Source organism: Telopea speciosissima, chromosome 1 (genome assembly GCF_018873765.1).
Source record: "Telopea speciosissima isolate NSW1024214 ecotype Mountain lineage chromosome 1, Tspe_v1, whole genome shotgun sequence".
NCBI lineage: Eukaryota > Viridiplantae > Streptophyta > Magnoliopsida > Proteales > Proteaceae > Telopea > Telopea speciosissima.
Window position 1 is genome coordinate 15,026,014 of NC_057916.1, and position 21,659 is coordinate 15,047,672.

The following is a 21,659-nucleotide window of genomic DNA, read 5'->3' on the forward strand; positions in this document are numbered from 1 at the left end:
AAATATTAATGCTTTCATTGATCATAAGAGGATGTATACAACCTGTTTAAGTAATACAGGCTACCACAACTTAAAAATCTACTTGTTTCACCTACATGATAGGCCATTCTCCTACATTCCTCGCTCTCCTTTCGTCTCCCTCTTTAGCTAATGCATCTGCCAAAGAGTTTGAAGATCATGACCACCAACACAAATGAGTTTCTAAAGTTAGAAGCAAGATCCCCCGCATCAACTGAGGTCAGTGAATTGGCATGGCCCTTGGTCCTCCAACAAGGCCCAACCTATCATAAGGGCAGACTCCTCTTCAACAATGAAGTTTTGAATCCGCAGATCCTGTGCAAATTGTTAACAAAAAATCAACATCTCATTTCCACTATGTTGGATGTTGTCTCACAATGGCCTTGTACGCTTGCTATATATCCATCACTATTTCTCAGCACTTCCACCCATCCTAGCATCCTGAGGTTCCTGATTGAATTACCATCAAGGAAAGCTTTTAACAGGCAGAACCATAACATGTCCCCAATGCTACTTAGGGACTCATCGTGATGATTTCACTTGGCAAGGGCAACTCAATATTCCAGTTGCTGAGTTGGTTCCTTGCAGATACAATGGATGTATTCCAACCAAAGCTAACTGTCAGAATATGCAAAAGCGATTGGAGTTCCTGTAAAATGGTGAGCTTTACCAGTTAGAAGCAAAATTCTCCTCAGTTGTTAGTTGTTACGCTTGTAGAACAGAAACTAGAGGTGGTAGGCATGAGTGTGCTAGTTCCTCTGGGATCCCCATATGCTTACAGAAATGCAATAGCCAAAATGCTGATTTCAGGACCTGAAAATTGACAAAGGGATGAACAAGAGGTTCAGTTTACCAAAAAACAAGTAACAGAAATTCAGAATTGAATCTGAGAAGTCATATAACAGAAGATCTAGCAAGGCAAGGGGTTGTCGGCCTAGAATGTGTTCTGGGGAAGCCATTCCTTTGTGATAGATTGTTGGGCATTAGTCCTTTGTAGCAAACCTCCAGTAAAAGATTTGTTCAATACTGGTACACCTAATAGGTTCCACTTCATTATCATTATTATTATTTTTTCTTTAGGACAACAAATGGGAAACAATAAATTATGCCGTTAATCCACCCAATCATAGTTGTTGTGGCAAAAATATGACCCAAGACGGTGGCCAGGTGCCCTGAGCGTGCATAGCTTAGTTGCATATAATTAATTACACTACACAAGTACACATCTAATTTCTTCTTATTTCTGCAGAGCACAATGGACAGTGCTGGCCCAGATCATCTACAATGAGAGAGAGAGAGAGAGAGAGAGAGAGAGAGGGTCTTAATAGAAGAAAATATTAGGTACTAGCAATGCAACATAGAAACACAGAATGGAAGTCCGTCCCCATGGGACTCAAAGCCCTAATATCCAATTTCCAATCTTGTTAATGTTCAAGATTGAAACATCCTTCTCCCCAGCCTGCAGATCCCTTCTGGGTCTGGCACAAAATCCTTCTCCTTTGTCCCTCAGCCCTTAGTACCACCTCCTCTGTGATCGCTGATGGGACCTCCACCTCCCTCTGGCTCGATCCTTGGCATCCCTCAGGAGTCCTTTACAATCTCCTAGGTGCTTGTGAGGTCTACTCCACTGGTATACCTAAATCTGCCCTTCTCTCCTGACTCATTTCCCATGGCTCCTGGTCCCCCCCTCCCCTTTCCCCTCTGGTCTCACTCAGGTCTGGGCCTCTCTCCCTCCCCACCCCTCCCGTTCAGGCAAAGTCATTTGGCTCCCCTCCTCCAATGGTATTTTTAGTTCTAGTTCCGCTTGGAACTTTGTTAGATCGCATAGGCCCTCTGTCCCTTGGAACAAATTAATTTGGTTCAAAGGTCACATTCCACGACACTCTTTCAACGTCTGGAACGACGTTGTTGCTGTTGTTTTTTGAGGGAGATTAAAGGTGGCAAGTACTACCATAAGTTTTAGAATTTTAAAATTCAAACTAGCTACACAGCTTTACCTGTTCAACAATTGGTTTAGTTCTTTCAAGCTTGTGAGCATTTGATCATTGAAGAACATACTGTTAAATGGTAAAACTGTTTATGAATACCAGATACAAACCTCTGGCATAGGCTCAATAGGACGTTTCGCAGTTTCATCTATTCCTCCAAATGCTGCTTCAGCTGCAATTTTTATGTACTGACACATGTACTGCACACAATAAAAAAACTCTTACAAAAGAAAATTTTATAAAAAAGAAGTGACAGTCCAAAGGCAGAAAGTACCTGAACATACTGAACCATGTAAGTAGGATTAAACTGCCTGAGGAATGTTCCAAGTCCAATAACCTGGACAAAGGCAGCTCGTTGTTTATATATAAATCGAAATAGAAAAAATACACCAAAAAAGAAAAAATAAAGCTAAAATCAATATAAAATTCTTAAAATAAAAAAAAAACTACCCAAAAAGAAAAAGAAAAAGAAAAGGATTAGCATGTTTGCAGGAGTGAACTTACTACTGGAGAAAAATCTAATGGGACTTTCTTCATTCGACTTGTCAGCGTACTCAAGTGAGTATCAAGTACATACCGAGGCAACTGCAAGTAAAACTATACGTCAAATTGGATGAATACTAGATCGAAGTACCTATATTATTGACACAATATAGAAACTGGAATCACCATACTTTTGCTACTGATCTCCCTTCCAAAACCCCCAAAAAAAGAGGGAAAACTGGCCTTCAGGTTTTAGTATGTTGCTACTTGCTAGGCATGTCCGAGTCAAAGGAACTTTTCTAAAAGTACTACCAGCATATTTATGTTGTTCAACTACGAATTGTCTGAGACAGTAGGCCCTGCCTGTTTTACAGAATCTTTTCATTCAAATGGTATGCATAATTATGTGGCCCGTTGATCACCAATCTAGATGACCACCAGACTAATAGTCTTTAACAAACTGAATACTATTCGTTTTGAAGCAGGTTAATAGAATATGCATGGCTGCCAACAATTTTAAATGTAATAAGATTTGCAGTATCCCATAGACCCCTTTGTGTTTGCAACTTTGCATGCCATTTAAAGGTAATGGCTCATCAAAAAAGAAGCTCAAAGCTCAGGACAATGGAGTGGCAGGTGGGAGACTAGATTGCGACACCAACAAATGCAGACTGCATATGGACCTAAATGATATGCTATGTTCATCTCAAAGTTTGTTCCTGCAACTTTCCATGTCATTAAAAATGAAGCAGTTCATCAAGAAAAGAAGCACAGAACTCTGAACTATGAGGTGGCAAGTGGACACATGAATTGCAACATCAAGGAGTGCAGACCATATGCAGGACCCAGATGTTATGCTATGTTTCCAAATGAAATAGGAATGTTTAAGCTCAGAATTTAAAGTGGGTCGGCTATTTTAACAAGCTAGGTTGGAATGCATTGTTCTTTTTGGCTGTCTTGTACTTGGGATGCTTGCTAATGGACGAGAATTTCTACATACCCTGCCTACATAAAAAATGACGGGAACAATGATAGCCAAAAAAATAAAATAAAAATAAAATAAAAATGTAGTAATAAACTAGTAATTCAATTGGTTTAACATGACATTTTTATTACAGTTACAGCTGTATTCAGGATATATGCAAATTGGGTTTTATTGGTCTTTTTTTTGAGTAGAAGAAATATTGGATTTTACTGCACCGCAAATCAAAAGCAGTTGAACAGTGCTACTCTGTACAGAATAGAGTTATTGCTCCAATTACAACCTGGTCCCTCAAAAATACATTTAAATATCACCATAGTATCAAAGTACCAGAAAGAGTTCCCTACCAGTAAATTTTGTGCGTCTGGTATAACTTTCTGGCTCTGGAAAAATGGATTACCTGTGAGATTGTAACAATGGATGCACATCTGCTTAAGAAAGGAGGAGGCTCTTCCGAAATATAAAGGGTCTGAAGAGGTGTGCAATAGCCACACAACATTCCTTGCTTACTCAATTCACGGTGCAAAAGTTCCATTATTTTACTGTTCTCCTTTCTGATACCCTGTTTCATTTATGTATACATATGTTAAGATTGGACAGTGCACAAAAATCTAATTTTAGCTAATAACAGCCCGTTTATTAATTACCTTTAGTATTTTATCATTTTGAAAGGAAACTGGAACAAGCATACCATCAACTGCTGAAGAAACTAAACTTGCTTTAACCTGTCAAATCAAGTAATGACCTTTAAAGTTTCTCAAACTGCTCCAGTTCTTTAAGTAACATATACATACAAAAGACCTAATAATACAAATTATGACTAAGAAAATTCATTTTTTTTTCCAGCTAACAAAACAAAGCTAACAGAAACCAGGCATTTCCACCAACCCATAAAACCCATCAATCTTGCAGTATATGTGTTGTGCATGTTTGTATAATTGTAGACCTTCGACATTCAACACTGTAACTTGGGCTCCAAAGATAATAGAAACCTGGTGTTTCCACCAACCCGCAAAACCCATCAATCTTGCAGTATATGTGTTGTGCATGTTTGTATAATTGTAGACATTCGACATTCAACAATGTAACTTGGACCCCAAAGATAACAGAAACCTGGTGTTTCCACCAACCCGCAAAAGCCATCAATCTTGCAGTTTATGTGTTGTGCATGTTTGTATAATTGTAGATATTCGACATTCAACACCGTAACTTGGGCCCCAACCAATAGATTCCAAGGGATAATGGAAGCATAAAATCCAATAATGACCTTTTAATTGTAAGAAAGCAAGTAACAAGAGTGGAGAAAGAAATAAGGAAAAAAGGGAAGCGAAGAGAAGAGAAGCAGGTTAGGGAGAATAGCTTAGAGAGGACTTTCGATCTCTCTCCAGAAATATATTAAAAGTTCAAAGTATAGTACTACATATACCCCTACATACTGAAATATTTCTCTGTAAGACAATATTACACACAATTCCCATAATACCCTTTCAACAAGTATTCTAACACTCCCCCTCAAGCTGGGGAATAGATATCATACATGCCAAACTCGTTTAAGAGAGTACAAAACAATGGAGAAACGATTCCTTTTGTCAGCACATCAGCCAAATGATCTTCTTTCTTCACAAAGGGAGTGCAGATATTCCCAGAGTCAATTTTCTCCTTTATGAAGTGCCTGTCAACCTCAATGTGCTTTGTGTGATCGTGATGCACAGGATAATGAGCTATGCTAATAGCAGCCTTATTGTCGCAATATAGTTTCATGGAGCTATCAATCTCAAACCCCAGTTCATGAACCATACCATAAGAGTTCACAAACTCCATATGCCATTGCTCTAAAATCTCCTTCTGCACTTGATCTGGCAACAACAGATTGTTTTTTACTTTGCCAAATAACTAGGTAACCTACAAAGGTATAGTAACCTGATGTAAATCTTTTGTCTGTTACAGAACCTGCCAGTCTACTTCAATATAATCTTCAATCCTCAAGTGGTTATGTTTAGTATACAATAATCCCTTTCCTAGGTTCGATTTCAATACCTAAGGATGTCGTATACAGCTTCCATATGACCAGTCCTAAGAGCATGCATAAAAATTGGCTTACCACTCTAACAAATATACCATCTCATCTCTCCCATCCCTAAATGTAAGCATATCAACCTCACCCATCTCGATTTTGTTGATGATCTGATGATCTTCTCTAAAGCTTCTCACTCTTCTATCTCTGCTATCATGGATTCCCTTCACCTATTTGAATCTCTCTCCAGTCTCCGCATCAATCTCCTCAAATCCAAAATCTTTCTCTTTGGTATTCTTGATCTGGATAGAGACTCCCTCCTTCACCTGACTGGCTTCACCTTAGGCTCCCTCCCAGTTAAGTACCTTGGTCTCCCTCCCATTCCGGCCCGGCTCTCTAAGCACCATTGCATTCCTATGCTTGATAACATCCGCAAGCGTCTCCAGCTATGGAAAAGCAAACTCCTTTCCTATGCCGGCCGCCTTGTTTGTATTCGCTCCGTCCTCCAAGCTACTTACATCTACTGGTGTGGGATCTTTGCCTTACCTAAAGCTACGTCTCAAGAGATGGAACACGCCTCTTCTGCGCCTTCCTCTGGAAAGGGGCCGAAACCTCCAGGTTTCTCCACCCTGTCTCTTGGAAGTCCATCTGCCTTCCCAAATCTAAGAGAGGCCTTGGGATTCGTCATATCAAAGATTCCAATACCGCTGGCATCCTTAAGTTGATCTGGAAAATCTCCTCCCGCCAGGATTCCATCTGGGTCAACTGGGTCTACTCTCATCTTCTCAAGTCCAACTCCTTATGGACTGCCTCCATCCCCTCCGATGCCTCCTGGATTTGGAGAAAGATCCTTGCCCTCCGCCCCCTGGCCCTTCGTGGAATCTCTACCTCCATTGCTCGAGGTTCCTCTACCTCACTCTGGCTTGACCCTTGGTATCCTCTTCTGCGTTCTCGGCCCCAGGTCCATCTATTCCTCTGGTTTTCCAAAAAATGCCCCCCTTTCCATTCTCATTTCCTCTGGGTCCTGGTCCCCCCCCTTGCTCAACCCCTCTATTGTTGATCGGATTTGGCCTACTCTCCCCCCTCCCCCCCCCCCAATGATGACAAACTTTTGTGGTTGCCCTCTCCCAATGGCCTCTTCACCTCCTCCTCTGCTTGGAACTTCGCCCGCCTCTCCGCCCCCTCGGTCCCCTGGCACAACCTTGTCTGGTTCAAAGGACACATTCCCCGCCATAGCCTTACCACCTGGAGGGCCCTCCGCCTTTGCCTCCCAACCCAAGCCTTCCTTAACCACCGCCACATCCATGTTTCCCCTACCTGCTCCCTTTGTTGGAATGGTCTAGAGGACATCCCCCCCACCTTTTCTTTGACTGCCCTTTCACCGCTACCATCTGGAACAAAGCCCTTTCATCCATTTGGCCCCGTTGTAGGAGACCCCTCCCCTTTGACAGAGAATGGCCCTGGGTGGCTAAGTCCTTCGCAGGGACCTCGATCTATGACACCATCGGCAAGCTGATCTTTGGAGCTGCTTTACACCACATCTGGATGGAGCGTAACATTAGGAGATGGACTTCCAACTCTCGATCCTTCAATCTGATTTGGAAAGCCATCTCCTTTGACGTCTCTTCCAAGCTCAGCCATATCCCTTTTCGCGCTATCAGAGACACGCCTAGGAACAGGCACATTGTAGTCTTTTGGGGTCTTGATCTGGACTCTCTTTTTATTTCCACCTCTGCGTAGGTCGGCTGTTGTTTCTCCCCTCCCCCCTTTTTCCCTTGTATATTCTTTTCTCCCTTTCTCCCTGCCCCCCCTGGGGTAAGGTTATACATTTTATTCACCCAAAAAAAAATGTCTGGACAACTTTCCCATTAGTCTCTGAAAACTCCTCACATCAATTAACGAATGATCACTGTCAGAGTTTTAAGTATTGGTAGGTATCTTATTGTATTGGCTGATACGTATCGGTGGGTATCGATATGATACTTACCGATATGGTACTCATTTTTCAATAAACGTTTGTATTGACCAATACGGGACCGAGATAGGACCAATACAATCTGATACGGTTTGATACATTTAAGATACACTCGATACACCTACTTTAACCTGCAAAACATAAACCGTGAGTGAGATACAAAACTGAGAGCAACTGAAGACCTTGCAAACTTGTTTTTATCTTTGACATGAGTTGGAGGAAATCAGAGAAAAGGGAGTACACACTGCACGAGGCTCCCACCACTGCGAGGTCTGGGAAGGGTCATAATGTATGCAGCCTTACCCCCCCTTCGAGGAGTGCTTGCAATGAGAGTACTCCACAACAAGTCTTCAAGATTCATGATGCTATCCTTGAGGAGGAAGAGCTTGTGCCTCCATTCCTCGATGAGAAGGTTGTCAATCAGACCTGTGGTTTGAGAGATATTTGGGTTCTCATAAAAATACTCTTTTCACCTTTATTTCTCTGTTACTCTCTGGATTCGATTCTGGTTTTACTGTTTTCTGTTTTAATTAATACCTTAGATCATTACAGATTTATTTGGTTAATGTTAACCTAATTTCTGATTCTGTTTTGACCTAAGGAAATTTAGCATTATACCCCTGTCGGCTATTGAGGGTATTCTCATCTGAACTACAGATTTTCTGGGTTATGTTTATATACAGTTTTAACATCCAATTCCCATAGTCATTGTTTCACCTAATTTGTCCTATTTGCTGAGTAATTACTTTTTTACCCTTCTCCTAGAACTTCTAGGAATACCCCCTTATTTCTGAACTATTCTTTGATTAAGATCCTGTTTGGTTACATGTTTCGAGTCTTCAAACCAGTACTACATTAGTATGCCTTTTTTTATGATTTCTTCCAACTCATATCGAAGAGAAAAACAAGTTTCCAAGGCCTTCAGTTGCTCTCAGTTTTGTATCGCACTCACAGTTTATGTTTTGCAGGTTTAAAGTAAGTGTATCGAGTGTATCTGAACTGTATCAGACCATATCGGACTGTATTGGTCCCATATCGGTTGATACAAATGTTTAAAAAAAAATAAGTATCGTATCAATACTCATGGATACCGATACGATACCTACTGATACTTAAAATCCTGATTGCAGTTTCAGATCTGAATTAATAATCAGATCAGATTCGGGTGGACAAGTCGGGCCTTAATTGGATTCAGATCTGGATCTGGGCCTTGCCTTAGTAAAAGTTCTCACATATCTCCAAAAGTTCTTTTTTGCTCTTTTTTCATTTGGTGACTTGGTTTCTGGTGGGGTGTTTACTGGAGAAATACTTTTAATATCCTAGTGACGGTGGTTTGGTTTGTGGCGGGGTGTTTACTGGAGAAATACTTTTAATATCCTAGCGACAGTAGTAGTTCGGAGTTTTTTCTTTTCTTCTCTACTTCATGCCTTTATTTTTTGATGTCCCAGTGAAGATGGGAGTTTTTCTTTTCTGATTAATGTTTTTCTCTTTTTTTCAGACTATTCTTGGAGTTCTATTTCCCTCCATAAATCACTTATGTTGCTCTCTCTCTCTCTCGTGCTAGTGCTTTTGGGGGACCTTTGTTCATTCGAACAAAAGCATCATTAGATGCACCAAAAAATCAATCCAGTCAAAACCATAGTTAAAAATCTCGACGAAGTTTCGTCAAAATCTCGGAAATTTTGGTCGAGCCGAAACGAAATGGTACTTCGAAATGAAACAATGCAAGATATTGGAAATTTTGGACATCTCGTTTCGCAAATTTTGTCTAAAAAATGCACCATTTTGTCGAAATTTCGGTTATTTCGGTCATTTCGTTTCAAATTTCACTTATTTCAGCATTTTGCACCCCAAAATGGCCAAGTAAAACTCATAGAAAACCTACAATGTTTTGGCGAAATTTTGGTCTGGCCGAACTGGCCTTCCGAAATGAGATTTAGTACTATGGTCAAAACAGTGGTCAGTGGATGTGAACATATTAGAAAAATACCTTGCCTGCTGACTTCAGCTTTAATGCTATTAAGCATCTTAATAACTGCAGTTGGCCAATACATGCTAGAGATTCAACCCATGGTTCCCATGACATGTCCACAAATTTGGCCTGAGCAACAATAAGATGACCATTTAGTGATAGATTATACAAGCAATATGATGACACAAAAATTTCAGTTTGACTGGTACTTTAAGCAAAGGAATATAACAGTTTTACATGCCGAGCTCAAAGTGGTAACATGAACTTACTTTCAAGCATATCAAAGAGGAAGTGTGAATCATAGTTGTCACGGCGATCCAAGTCGGTGGAAGGGTGTCACGTCGATATATCGACATGTCGCCCGCCATGGCGAGCATGTCGACCATGTTTAATTTTTTATTTTCTCTATTTTTAATGTCATTGAGTATGCTATAATATATGTCCTATAACATCAAAAATCAACATGAAAGTGTACTACACTACTACTAATATACTATGCCACTGGGTCTTTGCTTGGATCATATCCTGGAGTAGCTCCAGTACTTACAATATTTTCACCCCCACTACTAATTTGTGTAGAACCATCCATTAGTTCAACTATGAAAGAGACTACAAAAGTCACAAAACAAAAATAACAATTAAACTGGTTTTTAGGTTGAACTAAAACACAAAATCAAACTATCAAAGTACTGGTTTTTCTGCTATAACATTAAGTTGAAGGGGGAAAAAAAAAACTGAATTATGGACTAATGGAGTTGAATATGTGCTGCTGTTGTGTGTGGCTGTGTGCAGGGCAAGAAGAAGAAAAAAATAAAACACCTCTCATTCTCTATCTATGTGGAAGCCTGCAACTGCAAGGCAAGAAGTGGAAAAGCTCAAAACCGAGAGGTTGTGTGCAAGCCTGCAAGGCTGCAAGTGCAAGGCAACAAGAAGAAAAAAGGAAAAAAAAAAAACTGAGAGGTCTGCTGTAAGCAAGCTTGCAATCGCAAGGCAAGAAGAAGAAAAAAAAAAAAAAGCAGATCTGTGGCTGTAATCGGAATAAATCCCTCCCCCTCTGTCTCTCGACTATCTCCCTGTTCAAGCAGTTGCGAAGAAAAAAAAAAAAAAAAAAAAAAAAAAACCGAGAGGCTCTCCTCTGTCTCTCGAGTCTCGACTATCTCCCCGAGTCCCTGTTCACGAGACGAACAAAGAGGTTGCGAAGAAGAGAAAAAAAAACCAAGAGGCCCCCTCTCTCTCGACTATCTCCCCCTTGTACAAGTAGTTGCGACTTGCGAAGAAGAAAAGAGAAAAATAAAAATAAAAAACCGAGAGGACTACTACCCCACCCCCTTGTCTCTCAACTCTCTCCCTGTCTCTGTGTGTAACATCAGAATCGCGAATGTGTGGCTGTGCAAGACAAGAAGGGAAAAAAAAAAAAAAAAAAAACGATACTACTACTACTCGTGGGAGGAGAAGAATCAAGAAGAAGAAGTTAAGATTAGAAGAAGAAGAGGAATTGAGGAGAAGAACTGAACTCAAAAATCGAGTTGCAGAGGATGGGAGGAGGAAGAAGAACCAATTTAAACAAAAATACAAATTACAAAATAATAAAAACTTACCGGAATGGAGTCCTGGAGGTTCTTGACTTCTTTGGAGATGTTCGTTACTTCGAAGGAGTGAAGAACTCGCTGCCGAGAGTTGCAGGAAGCTTGCCGGAATCTCGTCTCAACTCTCACGAACTCTTCTTCACTTCCTCCGTCTCGACTCTTTGAGGAGAACCTTGAAGTCTCGAACTCTTTAGGCGTTTAGCCTTTTGCGATTTCGATTTCCCCCAAATTATTAGGGTAATATGTTTATTGTTGATAAATTGATAATGTGTATTGCAGGTGTATACTTTTAAGTTACACCTCCAATAGACATTAATAAAAAAGCATCTAAGCTATTAAATGGTTTAAAAAAAATAAATTTTAAATCTAACTTTTATATGTACAAATATCGACCGATATGCCAACATATCGTGGTATGGCGTCCATGGCGACGTCATGGAAGCCATATCGAACGATATATTTACATCCACCATGGCGTAGCTCGATATGCCACCTCTCCCAGCGCCAGGACGCCATGGCGACGCCATGACAACTATGGTGTGAATGGTGACCACAAGATTTGGTTCAAGCAAGGATCAAAATGGTCGAAATGGTCAAAATTTTGCAAAATACCTTGGTTTCCTTGGACCTCAAAATGAAACTACATTAGAAATAGAAATAGTGCAATACTGCTTCCAAATAAGCAGAAGGGAATTATTGGAACGACAAAATTTTGGTCAAATGGTTGTAATGTTAAATTCCATTATATAAATACCAATTTCAAGACGAAATGAGTCTTGGGGAAGTCAATCGAAATGGTTCAAATTGGGGAAATGAGTCAAAATTGATAGAATGCTTCAGATTTGCTCAAGAGCTTACACATCTTGGGAGGTTCAAACCTCTTTGAAATTCATCCAATCTCATCTTTGCAATACATTTGGGTCGACACTGTTAAGATTAGTCTTGGTTTGTCTTTAGTTTATGATTATTTTCTGTCTATCTTTGGTTATGTTAGTAAAGGGTGTTACTTAAGTGAGTCGGTTGTTTGGCATCATATTTTTATTATAAATGCATACCCCCTCCCAATGATTAGTGCATTCCGTTCACAATACAAACCGTAGGCAGGTTTTCTCTTCTTCCTTTTCTCTCTTAATACTGGTCTTTGATGCATAGTCCGAAATCTTGTGAGATCTCGCCGAGATTCTCGATTTTCCAATTTCCCGAGTCGAGATGGCCTATGAAGCTATGTTTTGAAAGCTTTCCAACAAGTCTAAGATTGCTTAAATCTGATTTATATTGAAGGAGTTATTTACCGGTCAAACTTAATTCGGTATGCGCGAATGCTGTCAAAATCGCTCTGAATGAAAATATATTTTTGGACATCAAAACAAATGAATATTTTACCGCACTTTTGGTTTTTAGCAATGTTTTACCATATTAAGATTTATGGAATTTTTAGATTTAAGAAAAACCACAGCATTAGAAAGTTGAAAATTGCACCTACCGTCGAAAATCCAGTTTTTGTTCTTGAACTGGGGGGTTGACTTTATTTCCTTTTGGAATTTGATTTTTTAACTATTTTTATTGGATTCAAATAGGGGGGTATTTGCTTATTTATGAATAATATCTTAAGTAAATGAAATACAAATACAAAAGCATTTACTTAATTGATATTAGGCATAAATAAGACTGTTTGTCCTGTGTCTGTCCTGGTTTCTAGAATAAGTAAGTGTCTGTCTTGCTTTTTCACTAACTGAAACTCCTATTTGGATTTTGTTTTTGTAAAATCTAATAATGCCATTGAGTTTAAATGGCCTAAAATAGGCTGTATACCAATTTTCAGACCCAAAAGAGGTCTAAAATCCACCGAGATGGGCTTCCGAGTCGGAAAAAAAAAAATGCACAAACTCGCCGAGATCTCGGCCCAACTCAGTTTTTTGCTGGGCCGAGATGGCTCCGAGACCCGAGTTTTCGAACCTTGCTTTAATGCAGTGATATTGTCACATGGTATCAGAGCATTAAAGATCCAGTGGTTTTTACAGTGTTTCTATTTTGAGACTACTTCGTATTCTCTTCTTTGGTCAACAGCAACCAATGCTGTGTATATTTTTTTTCTGAAACTCTAGTTGATAATACAATGAAGAACAAGGGTTTCCTACTGCGGTGAAGTATTATCTACATCAACAACTGATGGCCTGGTACAACTGAAGTATACGGTACTCTGTTTTCTAAAGATTTTTGGTTGATTTTCATGGTTCAATTACTCCCGATCTGGCCGACAGATCAGCCCTATATTTTGCAGTTTTATGTCTCATCTACAAAGGTTCTTCAACTTCAATATGGCCCTGATCCAAGCCTCTGTTGCAGACTAATTGCTACCCCAAAAACTAACTGGTGGTACTCTGTTTTTGGGTCCTTTTCTGGCATAATCAATTCTTCCCTTGACTGGAGATTACTTCATCAGATCTTCCTGCATTTTTGGGGGTTTATTACCCTCTATTGTAGGGTCTTTCGACCACAAGATTGAGTCCTTTTGACCCTCGGTTTTTCTTGTTATTAAAAATCACATCCTAATCTGGGTTTCAGGACAGGGTTCTCTTACCGCAGGCTATTATTTGTCTTATTTATTGCTGCTGCCTTGCTCTGAAGGCTACAACTTGGTTATCTTTATGGTTATATTTATTGTGGTTCAATCCTGTGATCTTTAGCTTCTGGTTCATCTGTGTCCCTATTTCGACCTCAGATCTACCATATTACTTACTGGTTCTTCTATTTGTTATTATGGCGGAATCAAAGCCTGCTGTGGACAATGTGAATGTTCAGATTACTTCTATAAAGTTGAATGGATTGGTGCCTCCAATTATCTTCTCTGGGCTCAGGCTGTAGAAGTCTATATCACAGCCAAACGAAAGATGGATTATTTGACTATGACTCCACCTGCTTCCACTGCTGATAATAACAAGGATCGGCAATCTGATAATGCTACTTTACTCTGTTGGTTCTGGAATAGTATGGAGCCCTTTTTAGCTGCCAATGTCATGTTTCATAAAACTGCCACAGGTGTCTGGGATGAACTCAGGGAGTTTTTCACAAGACAAGAACATGTCACGGATATATGACTTGTATGAAAATTCTTCTCCTTCAAGCAGAATGGAAGTCTGTTGGTGACTACTACAGTATACTTAAAGGCATGTGGGAGGAACTCAATGGCTATCAGCCACTCTGTACTGAAATTAATGTTCTCAAATCTCAACGGGTAGAGTTCCTTGTTGCTAAGTTTTTATCTGGTTTAGACTGAGATCTACAGCTCGTCAAGAGTCAGATCTTAGCTGGTGAGAAGATTCCTTCTATTTTTTTTTTGGTGAATAAAGAATTCATTACCAAAACCCAAAACCAAGGAGAGAAATAAAGGGGGAGGGGAATACACAGGGGAAAGAGAAGAGGCGGGGGAGGGGGGGGAGGAGAAAAGACTCAAGCCCTAGAGAGAAGGGATAGGAGGCTATAAAAGAGAGACAGGTAAGTCCCAAGAGCGAACAATATGTCTGTTCCTTGGGGAATCAGTAATAGAACTATGGGGTAACATGTGAAGCTTGGAGCTGACGTCAAAATAGATGGCTTTCCAAATCATCTCAAATGAGCGGGAGTTGGAGGTCGATCTGCGAAGATTCCTCTCCATTCAAATATGGTAGATAACAACACTAAACACAAGTTTTCCTGCAGTATCACAAATAGTATTGGTAGAGAAAAACATATCTAACCACAGCCACTCCCTTGAGAAGGGTCGATGTCCTCAAGACCGTTACAACAAAAGATGCAAGAAGGGGAAACAGGTAGGCGTCGGTGAAGAAGGAAGGATTGGGTGGGGAGGCATTGGGTGAAGGCTCTTCAGATAGTAAAGCTGTGACAGGGGATAAGACCTTTAAACCAAACAAGGTTACGCCAAGGGACTATGGGAGCTTGAAGTCTAACATGGTCCCAAGCCAAGCGGGAGCTAAAAGGGCCCGAGGGGGAGGGGACCCAGGTTACCCGATCAGAAAATGAAGGGTTTGGGGGGGGGGGGGAGAGGCCCAGACCCAGGAGAGACTAGGGGGGAGGTGGATGGGGGGACCAGGTGTAACACCCCACATGCATGTCAAGTTTATTTTATTATAATTTTTGGATGTCCTTGAATATTTTAATGTCTTCGTGAATATTTTAATAATATTTGCATTGTAATGGGTGTGTGTAATTATCATTATTTTAATAATGTAGTTGTATACGTATTATTCTATTAATGTAAGTGAGCAGTGGCATAGTTACAATTTTTGAGTATGACCAATGGCATGAGATTGTAAACTATTTAATGCTCAATATTCTGTTTTAATATCTTTGTATATTATTTTAATCAGATGCACTATTTATAGTATTAGTATGGCAAGTAAATTATTTTATTAATACCCATGTATGCCTATGTTATTAAGGATATATGGTATAAGATTTATTTTTATAATTTATACACAGTTAATAGTGAAGTATGTGTGAATAGTCAAGTAGGAGGTTGCTTGGCTTGGTCTGGTCTAGTTTGGTTTGGTCTGGCCTGGTCTGGTCTATTTTGGTTTGGTTTGGCAGAACCAAGTGGCTCAAATATGGATAACTATGGTTTGTGTGAGTTCTGAAGATTCAAAGAGGAGCAGCAACATGGCTGAGTTAAGAGGAGGTGGCTTATGAGGCTGGGCATGGGGAAGGAGGTGGTGGCTGTTCAAAGGCAGCCACATGGCTGAGGAAGGAGGTGGGGGCTGTTCAAATCCAGCCGCATGGCTGAGGAAGGAGGAGGTGGCATATGAGGTTGTGCATGGTTAGTAGGAAGTGTGATGATAAGGTGAAGCCGCATAGCTTAACGGTTGAGGTGTCTCAACATTAGGGTAATGAGGATTTGACTAAGTAAATTGAGGTTAATTAATCTAATTAAATTATATTAGCTTTAAGATCAATTAGAATTTTGATTAGTTCACTGGTTGGTTAAACTAAAGTAAGTCCTGAATTAGATTAGTTAAAAGTTCCTAAACTAGGCTAAAGAGAGAGGAATCGGTTAGCACACTGCAGAGTTTCAGACTTGGAACAAAAAGAAGAAAGGAAGAGGATGAAAGGCTGAAGTTCTGGAAGAAGAAGAAGAAGAAGCTCTGAAGCTCTGGAAGAAGAAAATGAAGCTGGGAATTGGTAATTAAAGCAAAGTAGATGAAATTTAGAGGAAGAAGAAGGGAGAAGGAGAAGAGAATGGGATTTGGGAAGCAAGGTACTAAAACTCGGGTCTCGGTACCAACTCGGCCCTTGGAAAAACTGAGTCGAGTCGAGATCTCGCTGAGTTGGTGAATTTTTTTTTTTCCGACTCGAAGCCTCAACTCGGTGGGTTTTAGACCTAGTTTGGGTCTGAAACTTGGTATTCAACCTATTTTAGGCCATTTAAACACAATGACACTATCAGATTTTGTAAAAACAAAGTCCAAATATGAATTTCAATTCGGATCATAGGTTGGTAGGCGATGACGTACTAAAATACCCTACTCTACACATAATTTAGTAATAGAAAGCAAGCAAAACATTCAATTAATAGCTAAACAACTTAAATAAGAATTAGAAATGTTAAAGTGATACATCAAACTGTTTAACATTGTTACAACTATCATCACATAAAACAACTTTGAATCAAGCATTCAGTCCCCGCTAGTGTCACATAGTCTTCCCATGACATAGTGTTGCTGTAATGTTGCATATAGTGCTCCACAACAAGCATATAAGAGTTCTGTCAAGTTAGGTAAGTAAATACATAGTAGATGGGTCATTTCCATGGGTCGACCCAAGATCCGAGATCTCGCCGAGATATGTGGAGTTCTGTCAAGTTAGGTAAGTAAATACATAGTAGAAGGGTCATTTCAATGGGTCAACCCGAGATCTCGGCGAGATATTGCACTTTTATGTACCGTATGCCATCTTGTCTCAGTTTCTCAGAAAACCGAGAAACTCGCCGAGATCTTGCCGAGTCGAGACGAGTTTTAGAACTATGTTGGGAAGGAGCTGCAGTGAGCGAATGAAATTAATAAGAGAGTTATGATCTGGAGTTGTTGAACCATAAGAGATTTGGAAGGAAATCAAAGTCTGAAAAGGGTACTTGGATGTTGGAGATGGGACTGCGATAGAGATATTACACAGCAGCAAGAACTTGACAGGTATATGTGAAATCAAAGGAGGAATTGAGTTCTTGAGATGTTGCAGCCCTGTTGTTTTAAGAGAATTACAAGTTGAAGTTGCTACAAGAAGGTTGCAATTGGGTTCAAGAATTTGATAGAAGAAATTGAGAAAGGGCAAAGGTTGAGCATCATACCCTATTGAAGAATTGGGTTTTCAGATTGATGAAAGTGAGTTGGGGTAGAGATATAGAGTTGCTGTAAATATAAAATTGAGTGAAATTGATGAGCAATCCATGATCTTGAGTTCAGCTGAACAGAATACTGTTGTACTAAGAAGTGATCTGCTGAAATACTTGAAGACTGGGAATTATGAATTAAGTTGCTGAATCATAGAGTGCTGAGGAGAAATTGAGAAATGAAAGAAAGCAATGTTGGATTAATGAACTGAGAACGAAGAAATTGAAAGAAGGAACTAATTGGAAGAATATGGAGGAAAACTGTAATTGCTGCTGAATGGAGTAGGGTATAGAATGGTACTGTATTGCTGAATTGGGAAATGAACTATGTGGAAGTTCATGAAATCAGAGGCTGGAATGGTAGGGGATTGCAGAATTAAAAAGAATGTAAGTTGTATTCCTGAAGTTGTATCACAAAGGTTGGGTAATTGTTTGAAGGGTAGAGCCAATGGAAGAAGGGAGTGAATCTTAGTGCTGCTGGAGCCGTAAATTGAAAGGAAACTAAGAAAAAACAGAGAAATTGAGTCAAAGGTGAGGGAAACATGATTTATTAATTGTATATTATGATGTATGAAATGATGCTAGATTATAAGATGTTTGTAATTAAAGAAAAGAAATAAATGAAATGAGAAAGAAACGAACGCAACAATAATGTTTATGATTGTGTAATTTTATTATGCTATGTAAATGAAATGCATGCTGAATCTATTGTGAAATGTTATTTCTCAATTTCTGTTAGTGTCCTCAGCCTCTCCCCAATATCTACATCTCAGCATTTCTGACCATCTCCACAACCATCTCTTCTTTTTCACCATGGTCTATGCTTTCAACCGGCCTCAGGACCGTCTCCCACTCTGGGATGACTTCCATTCCATCTCCCAGTCCGTTGGTTCCGCCCCTTGGGGCATGGGAGGCGACTTCAATGTCGTCCGCTATAGTCAGGAAAAGCTTGGTGGTTCCCCCATTGATCATCAAGCAGTTGATGCCTTCAATACCTGTCCCGAGGATATTGGTCTCAACGACCTCCGCTGGTCGGGTGCCGAGCTCACTTGGCACAATAAGCGCTCTAGTGACGGCAGAGTGGCTTGCAAACTTGACCTTGTTCTCGTCAATGATACCTGGCTCTCTTCCCTTCCTTCTTCTCACACTGTTTTTGACCTCCCTGGCCTCTTTGACCACTCCCCCATTTCCCTCTTTGTCCTCCCTTATCTCTCCTTTGGTCCCAAGCCTTTCAAGTTCTTCGACATGTGGTCCTCCCATGCTGATTTCTTTCCTTTGGTTCAGGCTGCTTGGGCTATCCCAGTCCAATCCTTCTCTTCTCCCCTCCTTGCCTTCTCTAAAAAGCTCAAAAATGTCAAATCTGCCCTCAAGTCTTGGAACTCTTCCACCTTTGGTAATATCTCTTCCCGTGTCTCCTCTTGCCGCGACACTCTTTCCTCCATTCAGGCCCGTCTCCAATCTGACCCCCTCAACCCTTCTCTCGCTGAGGAGGAGTCCCTTGCTGCCTTTGAACTCGCCTCCTCCCTCTCTTTGGAGGAGAGCTTCCTGAAACAAAAATCCCGGATCAAATGGCTTGAACTTGGAGACTCCAACTCTGCTTTCTTCCATCGATCCCTCAAAGCCAGAACCAATTCCAACTCCATTCTCTCTCTCACTTCCTCTGATGGATCGGTCCTTTCCTCTGTCGATGCCATCAAATCTGAAGCTGTTTCTTACTTCACCAATATTTTCTGCCCCCCCTCCTCTCATCCCTCTATTCCGAAGGGACTTTATCAACAAATTCGTTCCTTCCAACCTCTACCACTCCCTTTGCTCCATCCCCTCTGACTCCGAAATTGCTTCAGCTGTTCACTCTCACAAGGCTAGCAAAGCTCCTGGCCCGGATGGCTTTAGCATGGGATTCTTCTCCTCCTGCTGGGACATCATTGGAATTGAGCTTATCTATGCCATCAAGAGCTTCTTCTTCAACCCCCACCAGATCCTTAACATCAATCACACCTTTCTCTGCCTCATCCCTAAATCCTCTGGTGCCTCCTCCATGGCGGACTTCAGACCCATCGCCCTTTGCAATCTTCTTTACAAGTTCATCGCCAAAATTCTTGCCAATCGTCTTCAACTTTTCATTGACTCCCTTGTTAGTCCCAATCAGTCCGCCTTCATCTCCGAGAGAAGTATCTCAGACAACATCATCCTCTGTCAGGAAATTGTTCGAGGCTTCCATCGGAATTCCATTGCCCCTTCAGCCCTCCTGAAGATTGACATTCACAAAGCCTTTGACTCCATTCGTTGGGACTTTATCACCCAAGTCCTCCTTAAGATGTCGTTCCCCCCCACATTTGTTAACTGGATCCGCTTTTGTATCTTGTCCCCTCGGTCCTCTATTCTCCTCAACGGCAGCCCTGCGAGTTACTTCCCCTCCTCTGCTGGTATCCGCCAAGGATGCCCCCTCTCCCCCTTCCTCTCTTGCCTCTCCCTTGAGGTTCTCTCTCGCAGTCTCCAATCCAAAACTGATCTCCACCTCATTGCCCCCATCCCTAAGTGCAAGCCCTCCAACCTAACCCATCTTACTTTCGTGGATGACCTAATGATCAAAGCTGTCCCCTCATCCATTGAGCACATTATGTCTTCCCTCCACGTTTTTCAGGGGCTTTCCGAACTACGCATCAACCTCCTTAAATCCCAACTCTTCGTAGCTGGGGTTCCCGACTCGACCAAAGCTGCCCTCTCTACCATCACCGGCTTTCCCCTAACCTCCCTCCCTGTCCGTTACCTTGGCCTTCCTCTCATTCCAGCTAGACTCTCGGCCCACCACTGTAACCCCATCCTTGACCTCCTCCGAAAGAGACTTCAGCTTTGGAAAGCCAAACTCCTATCCTATGCAGGTTGCCTAGAGCTTATCAGATCGGTTCTCGAGTCTTGCTATATCTATTAGAGCGGTGTTTTTGGTCTTCCCAAGGCTACTATCAAGGCTGCCGAGTCCATTATGTGCGCTTTTCTCTGGAAAGGTGTTGATTCTACCAGGTTCCTTCATCCCAAGAGCTGGTCCTCCATTTGCCTTCCCAAATCTGAAGGAGGTCTAGGTCTCAGAAGGATCAAAGATGTCAACTTAGCAGGCTCTGTCAAACTGGTTTGGAAGCTCCTCACCAACAAATCTAGCATTTGGACTTCTTGGGTGTATGCGGGGCCTCTTCGTAGAGACTCCATTTGGACGGTCAGCGCTAGTCCAGACTCGTCCTGGATTTGGCGCAGAATTCTTCAAGTGAGGCACATAGCCAGGGATGCCATCTCTTGCAGGATTGACGATGGATCTCAGACCTATCTTTGGCTCGATAAATGGCATCCTTCAGGGGTCCTTGCCTCCATAGTCAGCCCTCATACCATCTATGAGTCCGGCTTGGACAGATTTACCCCTCTGGCCTCCATTATCACCAACGGCTTTTGGTCGCCCCCTCCTCTCCCCCCCCCTTGCGGACCTTTGGAGCTCCCTCCCCCCTCCCCCTTGGGCACAGAGGCAGAGGTGACACCATCTCTTGGCTTCCCTCCAGCACAGGCACTTTCAGCTCCCACTTTGCTTGGGAGACGGTTAGACATTGAGGGACCCCTTGTCCTTGGCAAAAAGTGGTCTGGTTCAGAGGTTACATCCCAAGGCAGAGTTTCACAGCTTGGCGTGCACTAGCAAATTGTCTTCCAACTCAAGCCTTTCTCTCCCACCGGCACATCCAGGTCTCTCCTAGATGCTGCCTCTGCTGGAGTGGGCATGAAGGCACAGATCATCTTTTCTTCACTTGCCTCTTTGCTGCCTCCATCTAGAACTGGGTTCTCCGCCATTGTTGGCCTGCTCGTAGAAGGCCTCTACCCCTTTCTCGTGAATGGGTTTGTGGATTCACATGACTTTTGGTGGCAACTCGTTATGTGACACGGTTGGCAAGCTTGCCTTTTGCGCTACCATATCTCACATTTGGATGGAGCGTAACCTTAGAAGAAGGACGTTCAACTCTCGCTCTTTCGATAAGATTTGGAAGGCCATCTTATTTGATGTTTCATCTAAAGCTAGTTCCCTCCCCTTGAGTAGTGTTGGGGATTCCCCAAGGAACAGGCTTATTGTTGTCTCCTGGGGCCTCCCCACCACCATTTTGAGCTCTTCCTAGCCTCCGGCTAGCTTTGTTGGCCCTCGGGCTTGTTTATCCCTCCCCCCTTTCTTCGTAATTAAATTTTTATTCATCCAAAAAAAAAGTGATTGCAAGTCATGTTATGAATGACTG

At 41.5% G+C, this 21,659-nt stretch overlaps 1 protein-coding gene across 9 annotated transcripts in view; it reads right to left on the bottom strand.

The window, feature by feature from the left end:
• The window catches only part of LOC122645947 (WASH complex subunit 5-like), a 157,072-nt gene continuing 135,413 nt past the window's right edge, over nucleotides 1-21,659 (bottom strand). For 2 of the 9 annotated variants that reach the window (XM_043839381.1, XM_043839372.1), the window contains exons 23-29: nucleotides 9,451-9,561; nucleotides 4,119-4,196; nucleotides 3,872-4,033; nucleotides 2,511-2,591; nucleotides 2,281-2,343; nucleotides 2,117-2,206; nucleotides 1-831 (exon numbers count right to left, since the gene is read on the bottom strand). In XM_043839381.1, the coding sequence (XP_043695316.1) occupies nucleotides 724-831; nucleotides 2,117-2,206; nucleotides 2,281-2,343; nucleotides 2,511-2,591; nucleotides 3,872-4,033; nucleotides 4,119-4,196; nucleotides 9,451-9,561 (693 nt within the window). In that variant the 3' untranslated portion in view covers nucleotides 1-723. Of the gene's footprint in view, nucleotides 832-2,116; nucleotides 2,207-2,280; nucleotides 2,344-2,510; nucleotides 2,592-3,871; nucleotides 4,034-4,118; nucleotides 4,197-9,450; nucleotides 9,562-11,630; nucleotides 11,647-21,659 lie in introns of those variants that run through there. The other 7 variants (XM_043839394.1, XM_043839403.1, XM_043839387.1 and 4 more) reach the window with 7 other exon arrangements.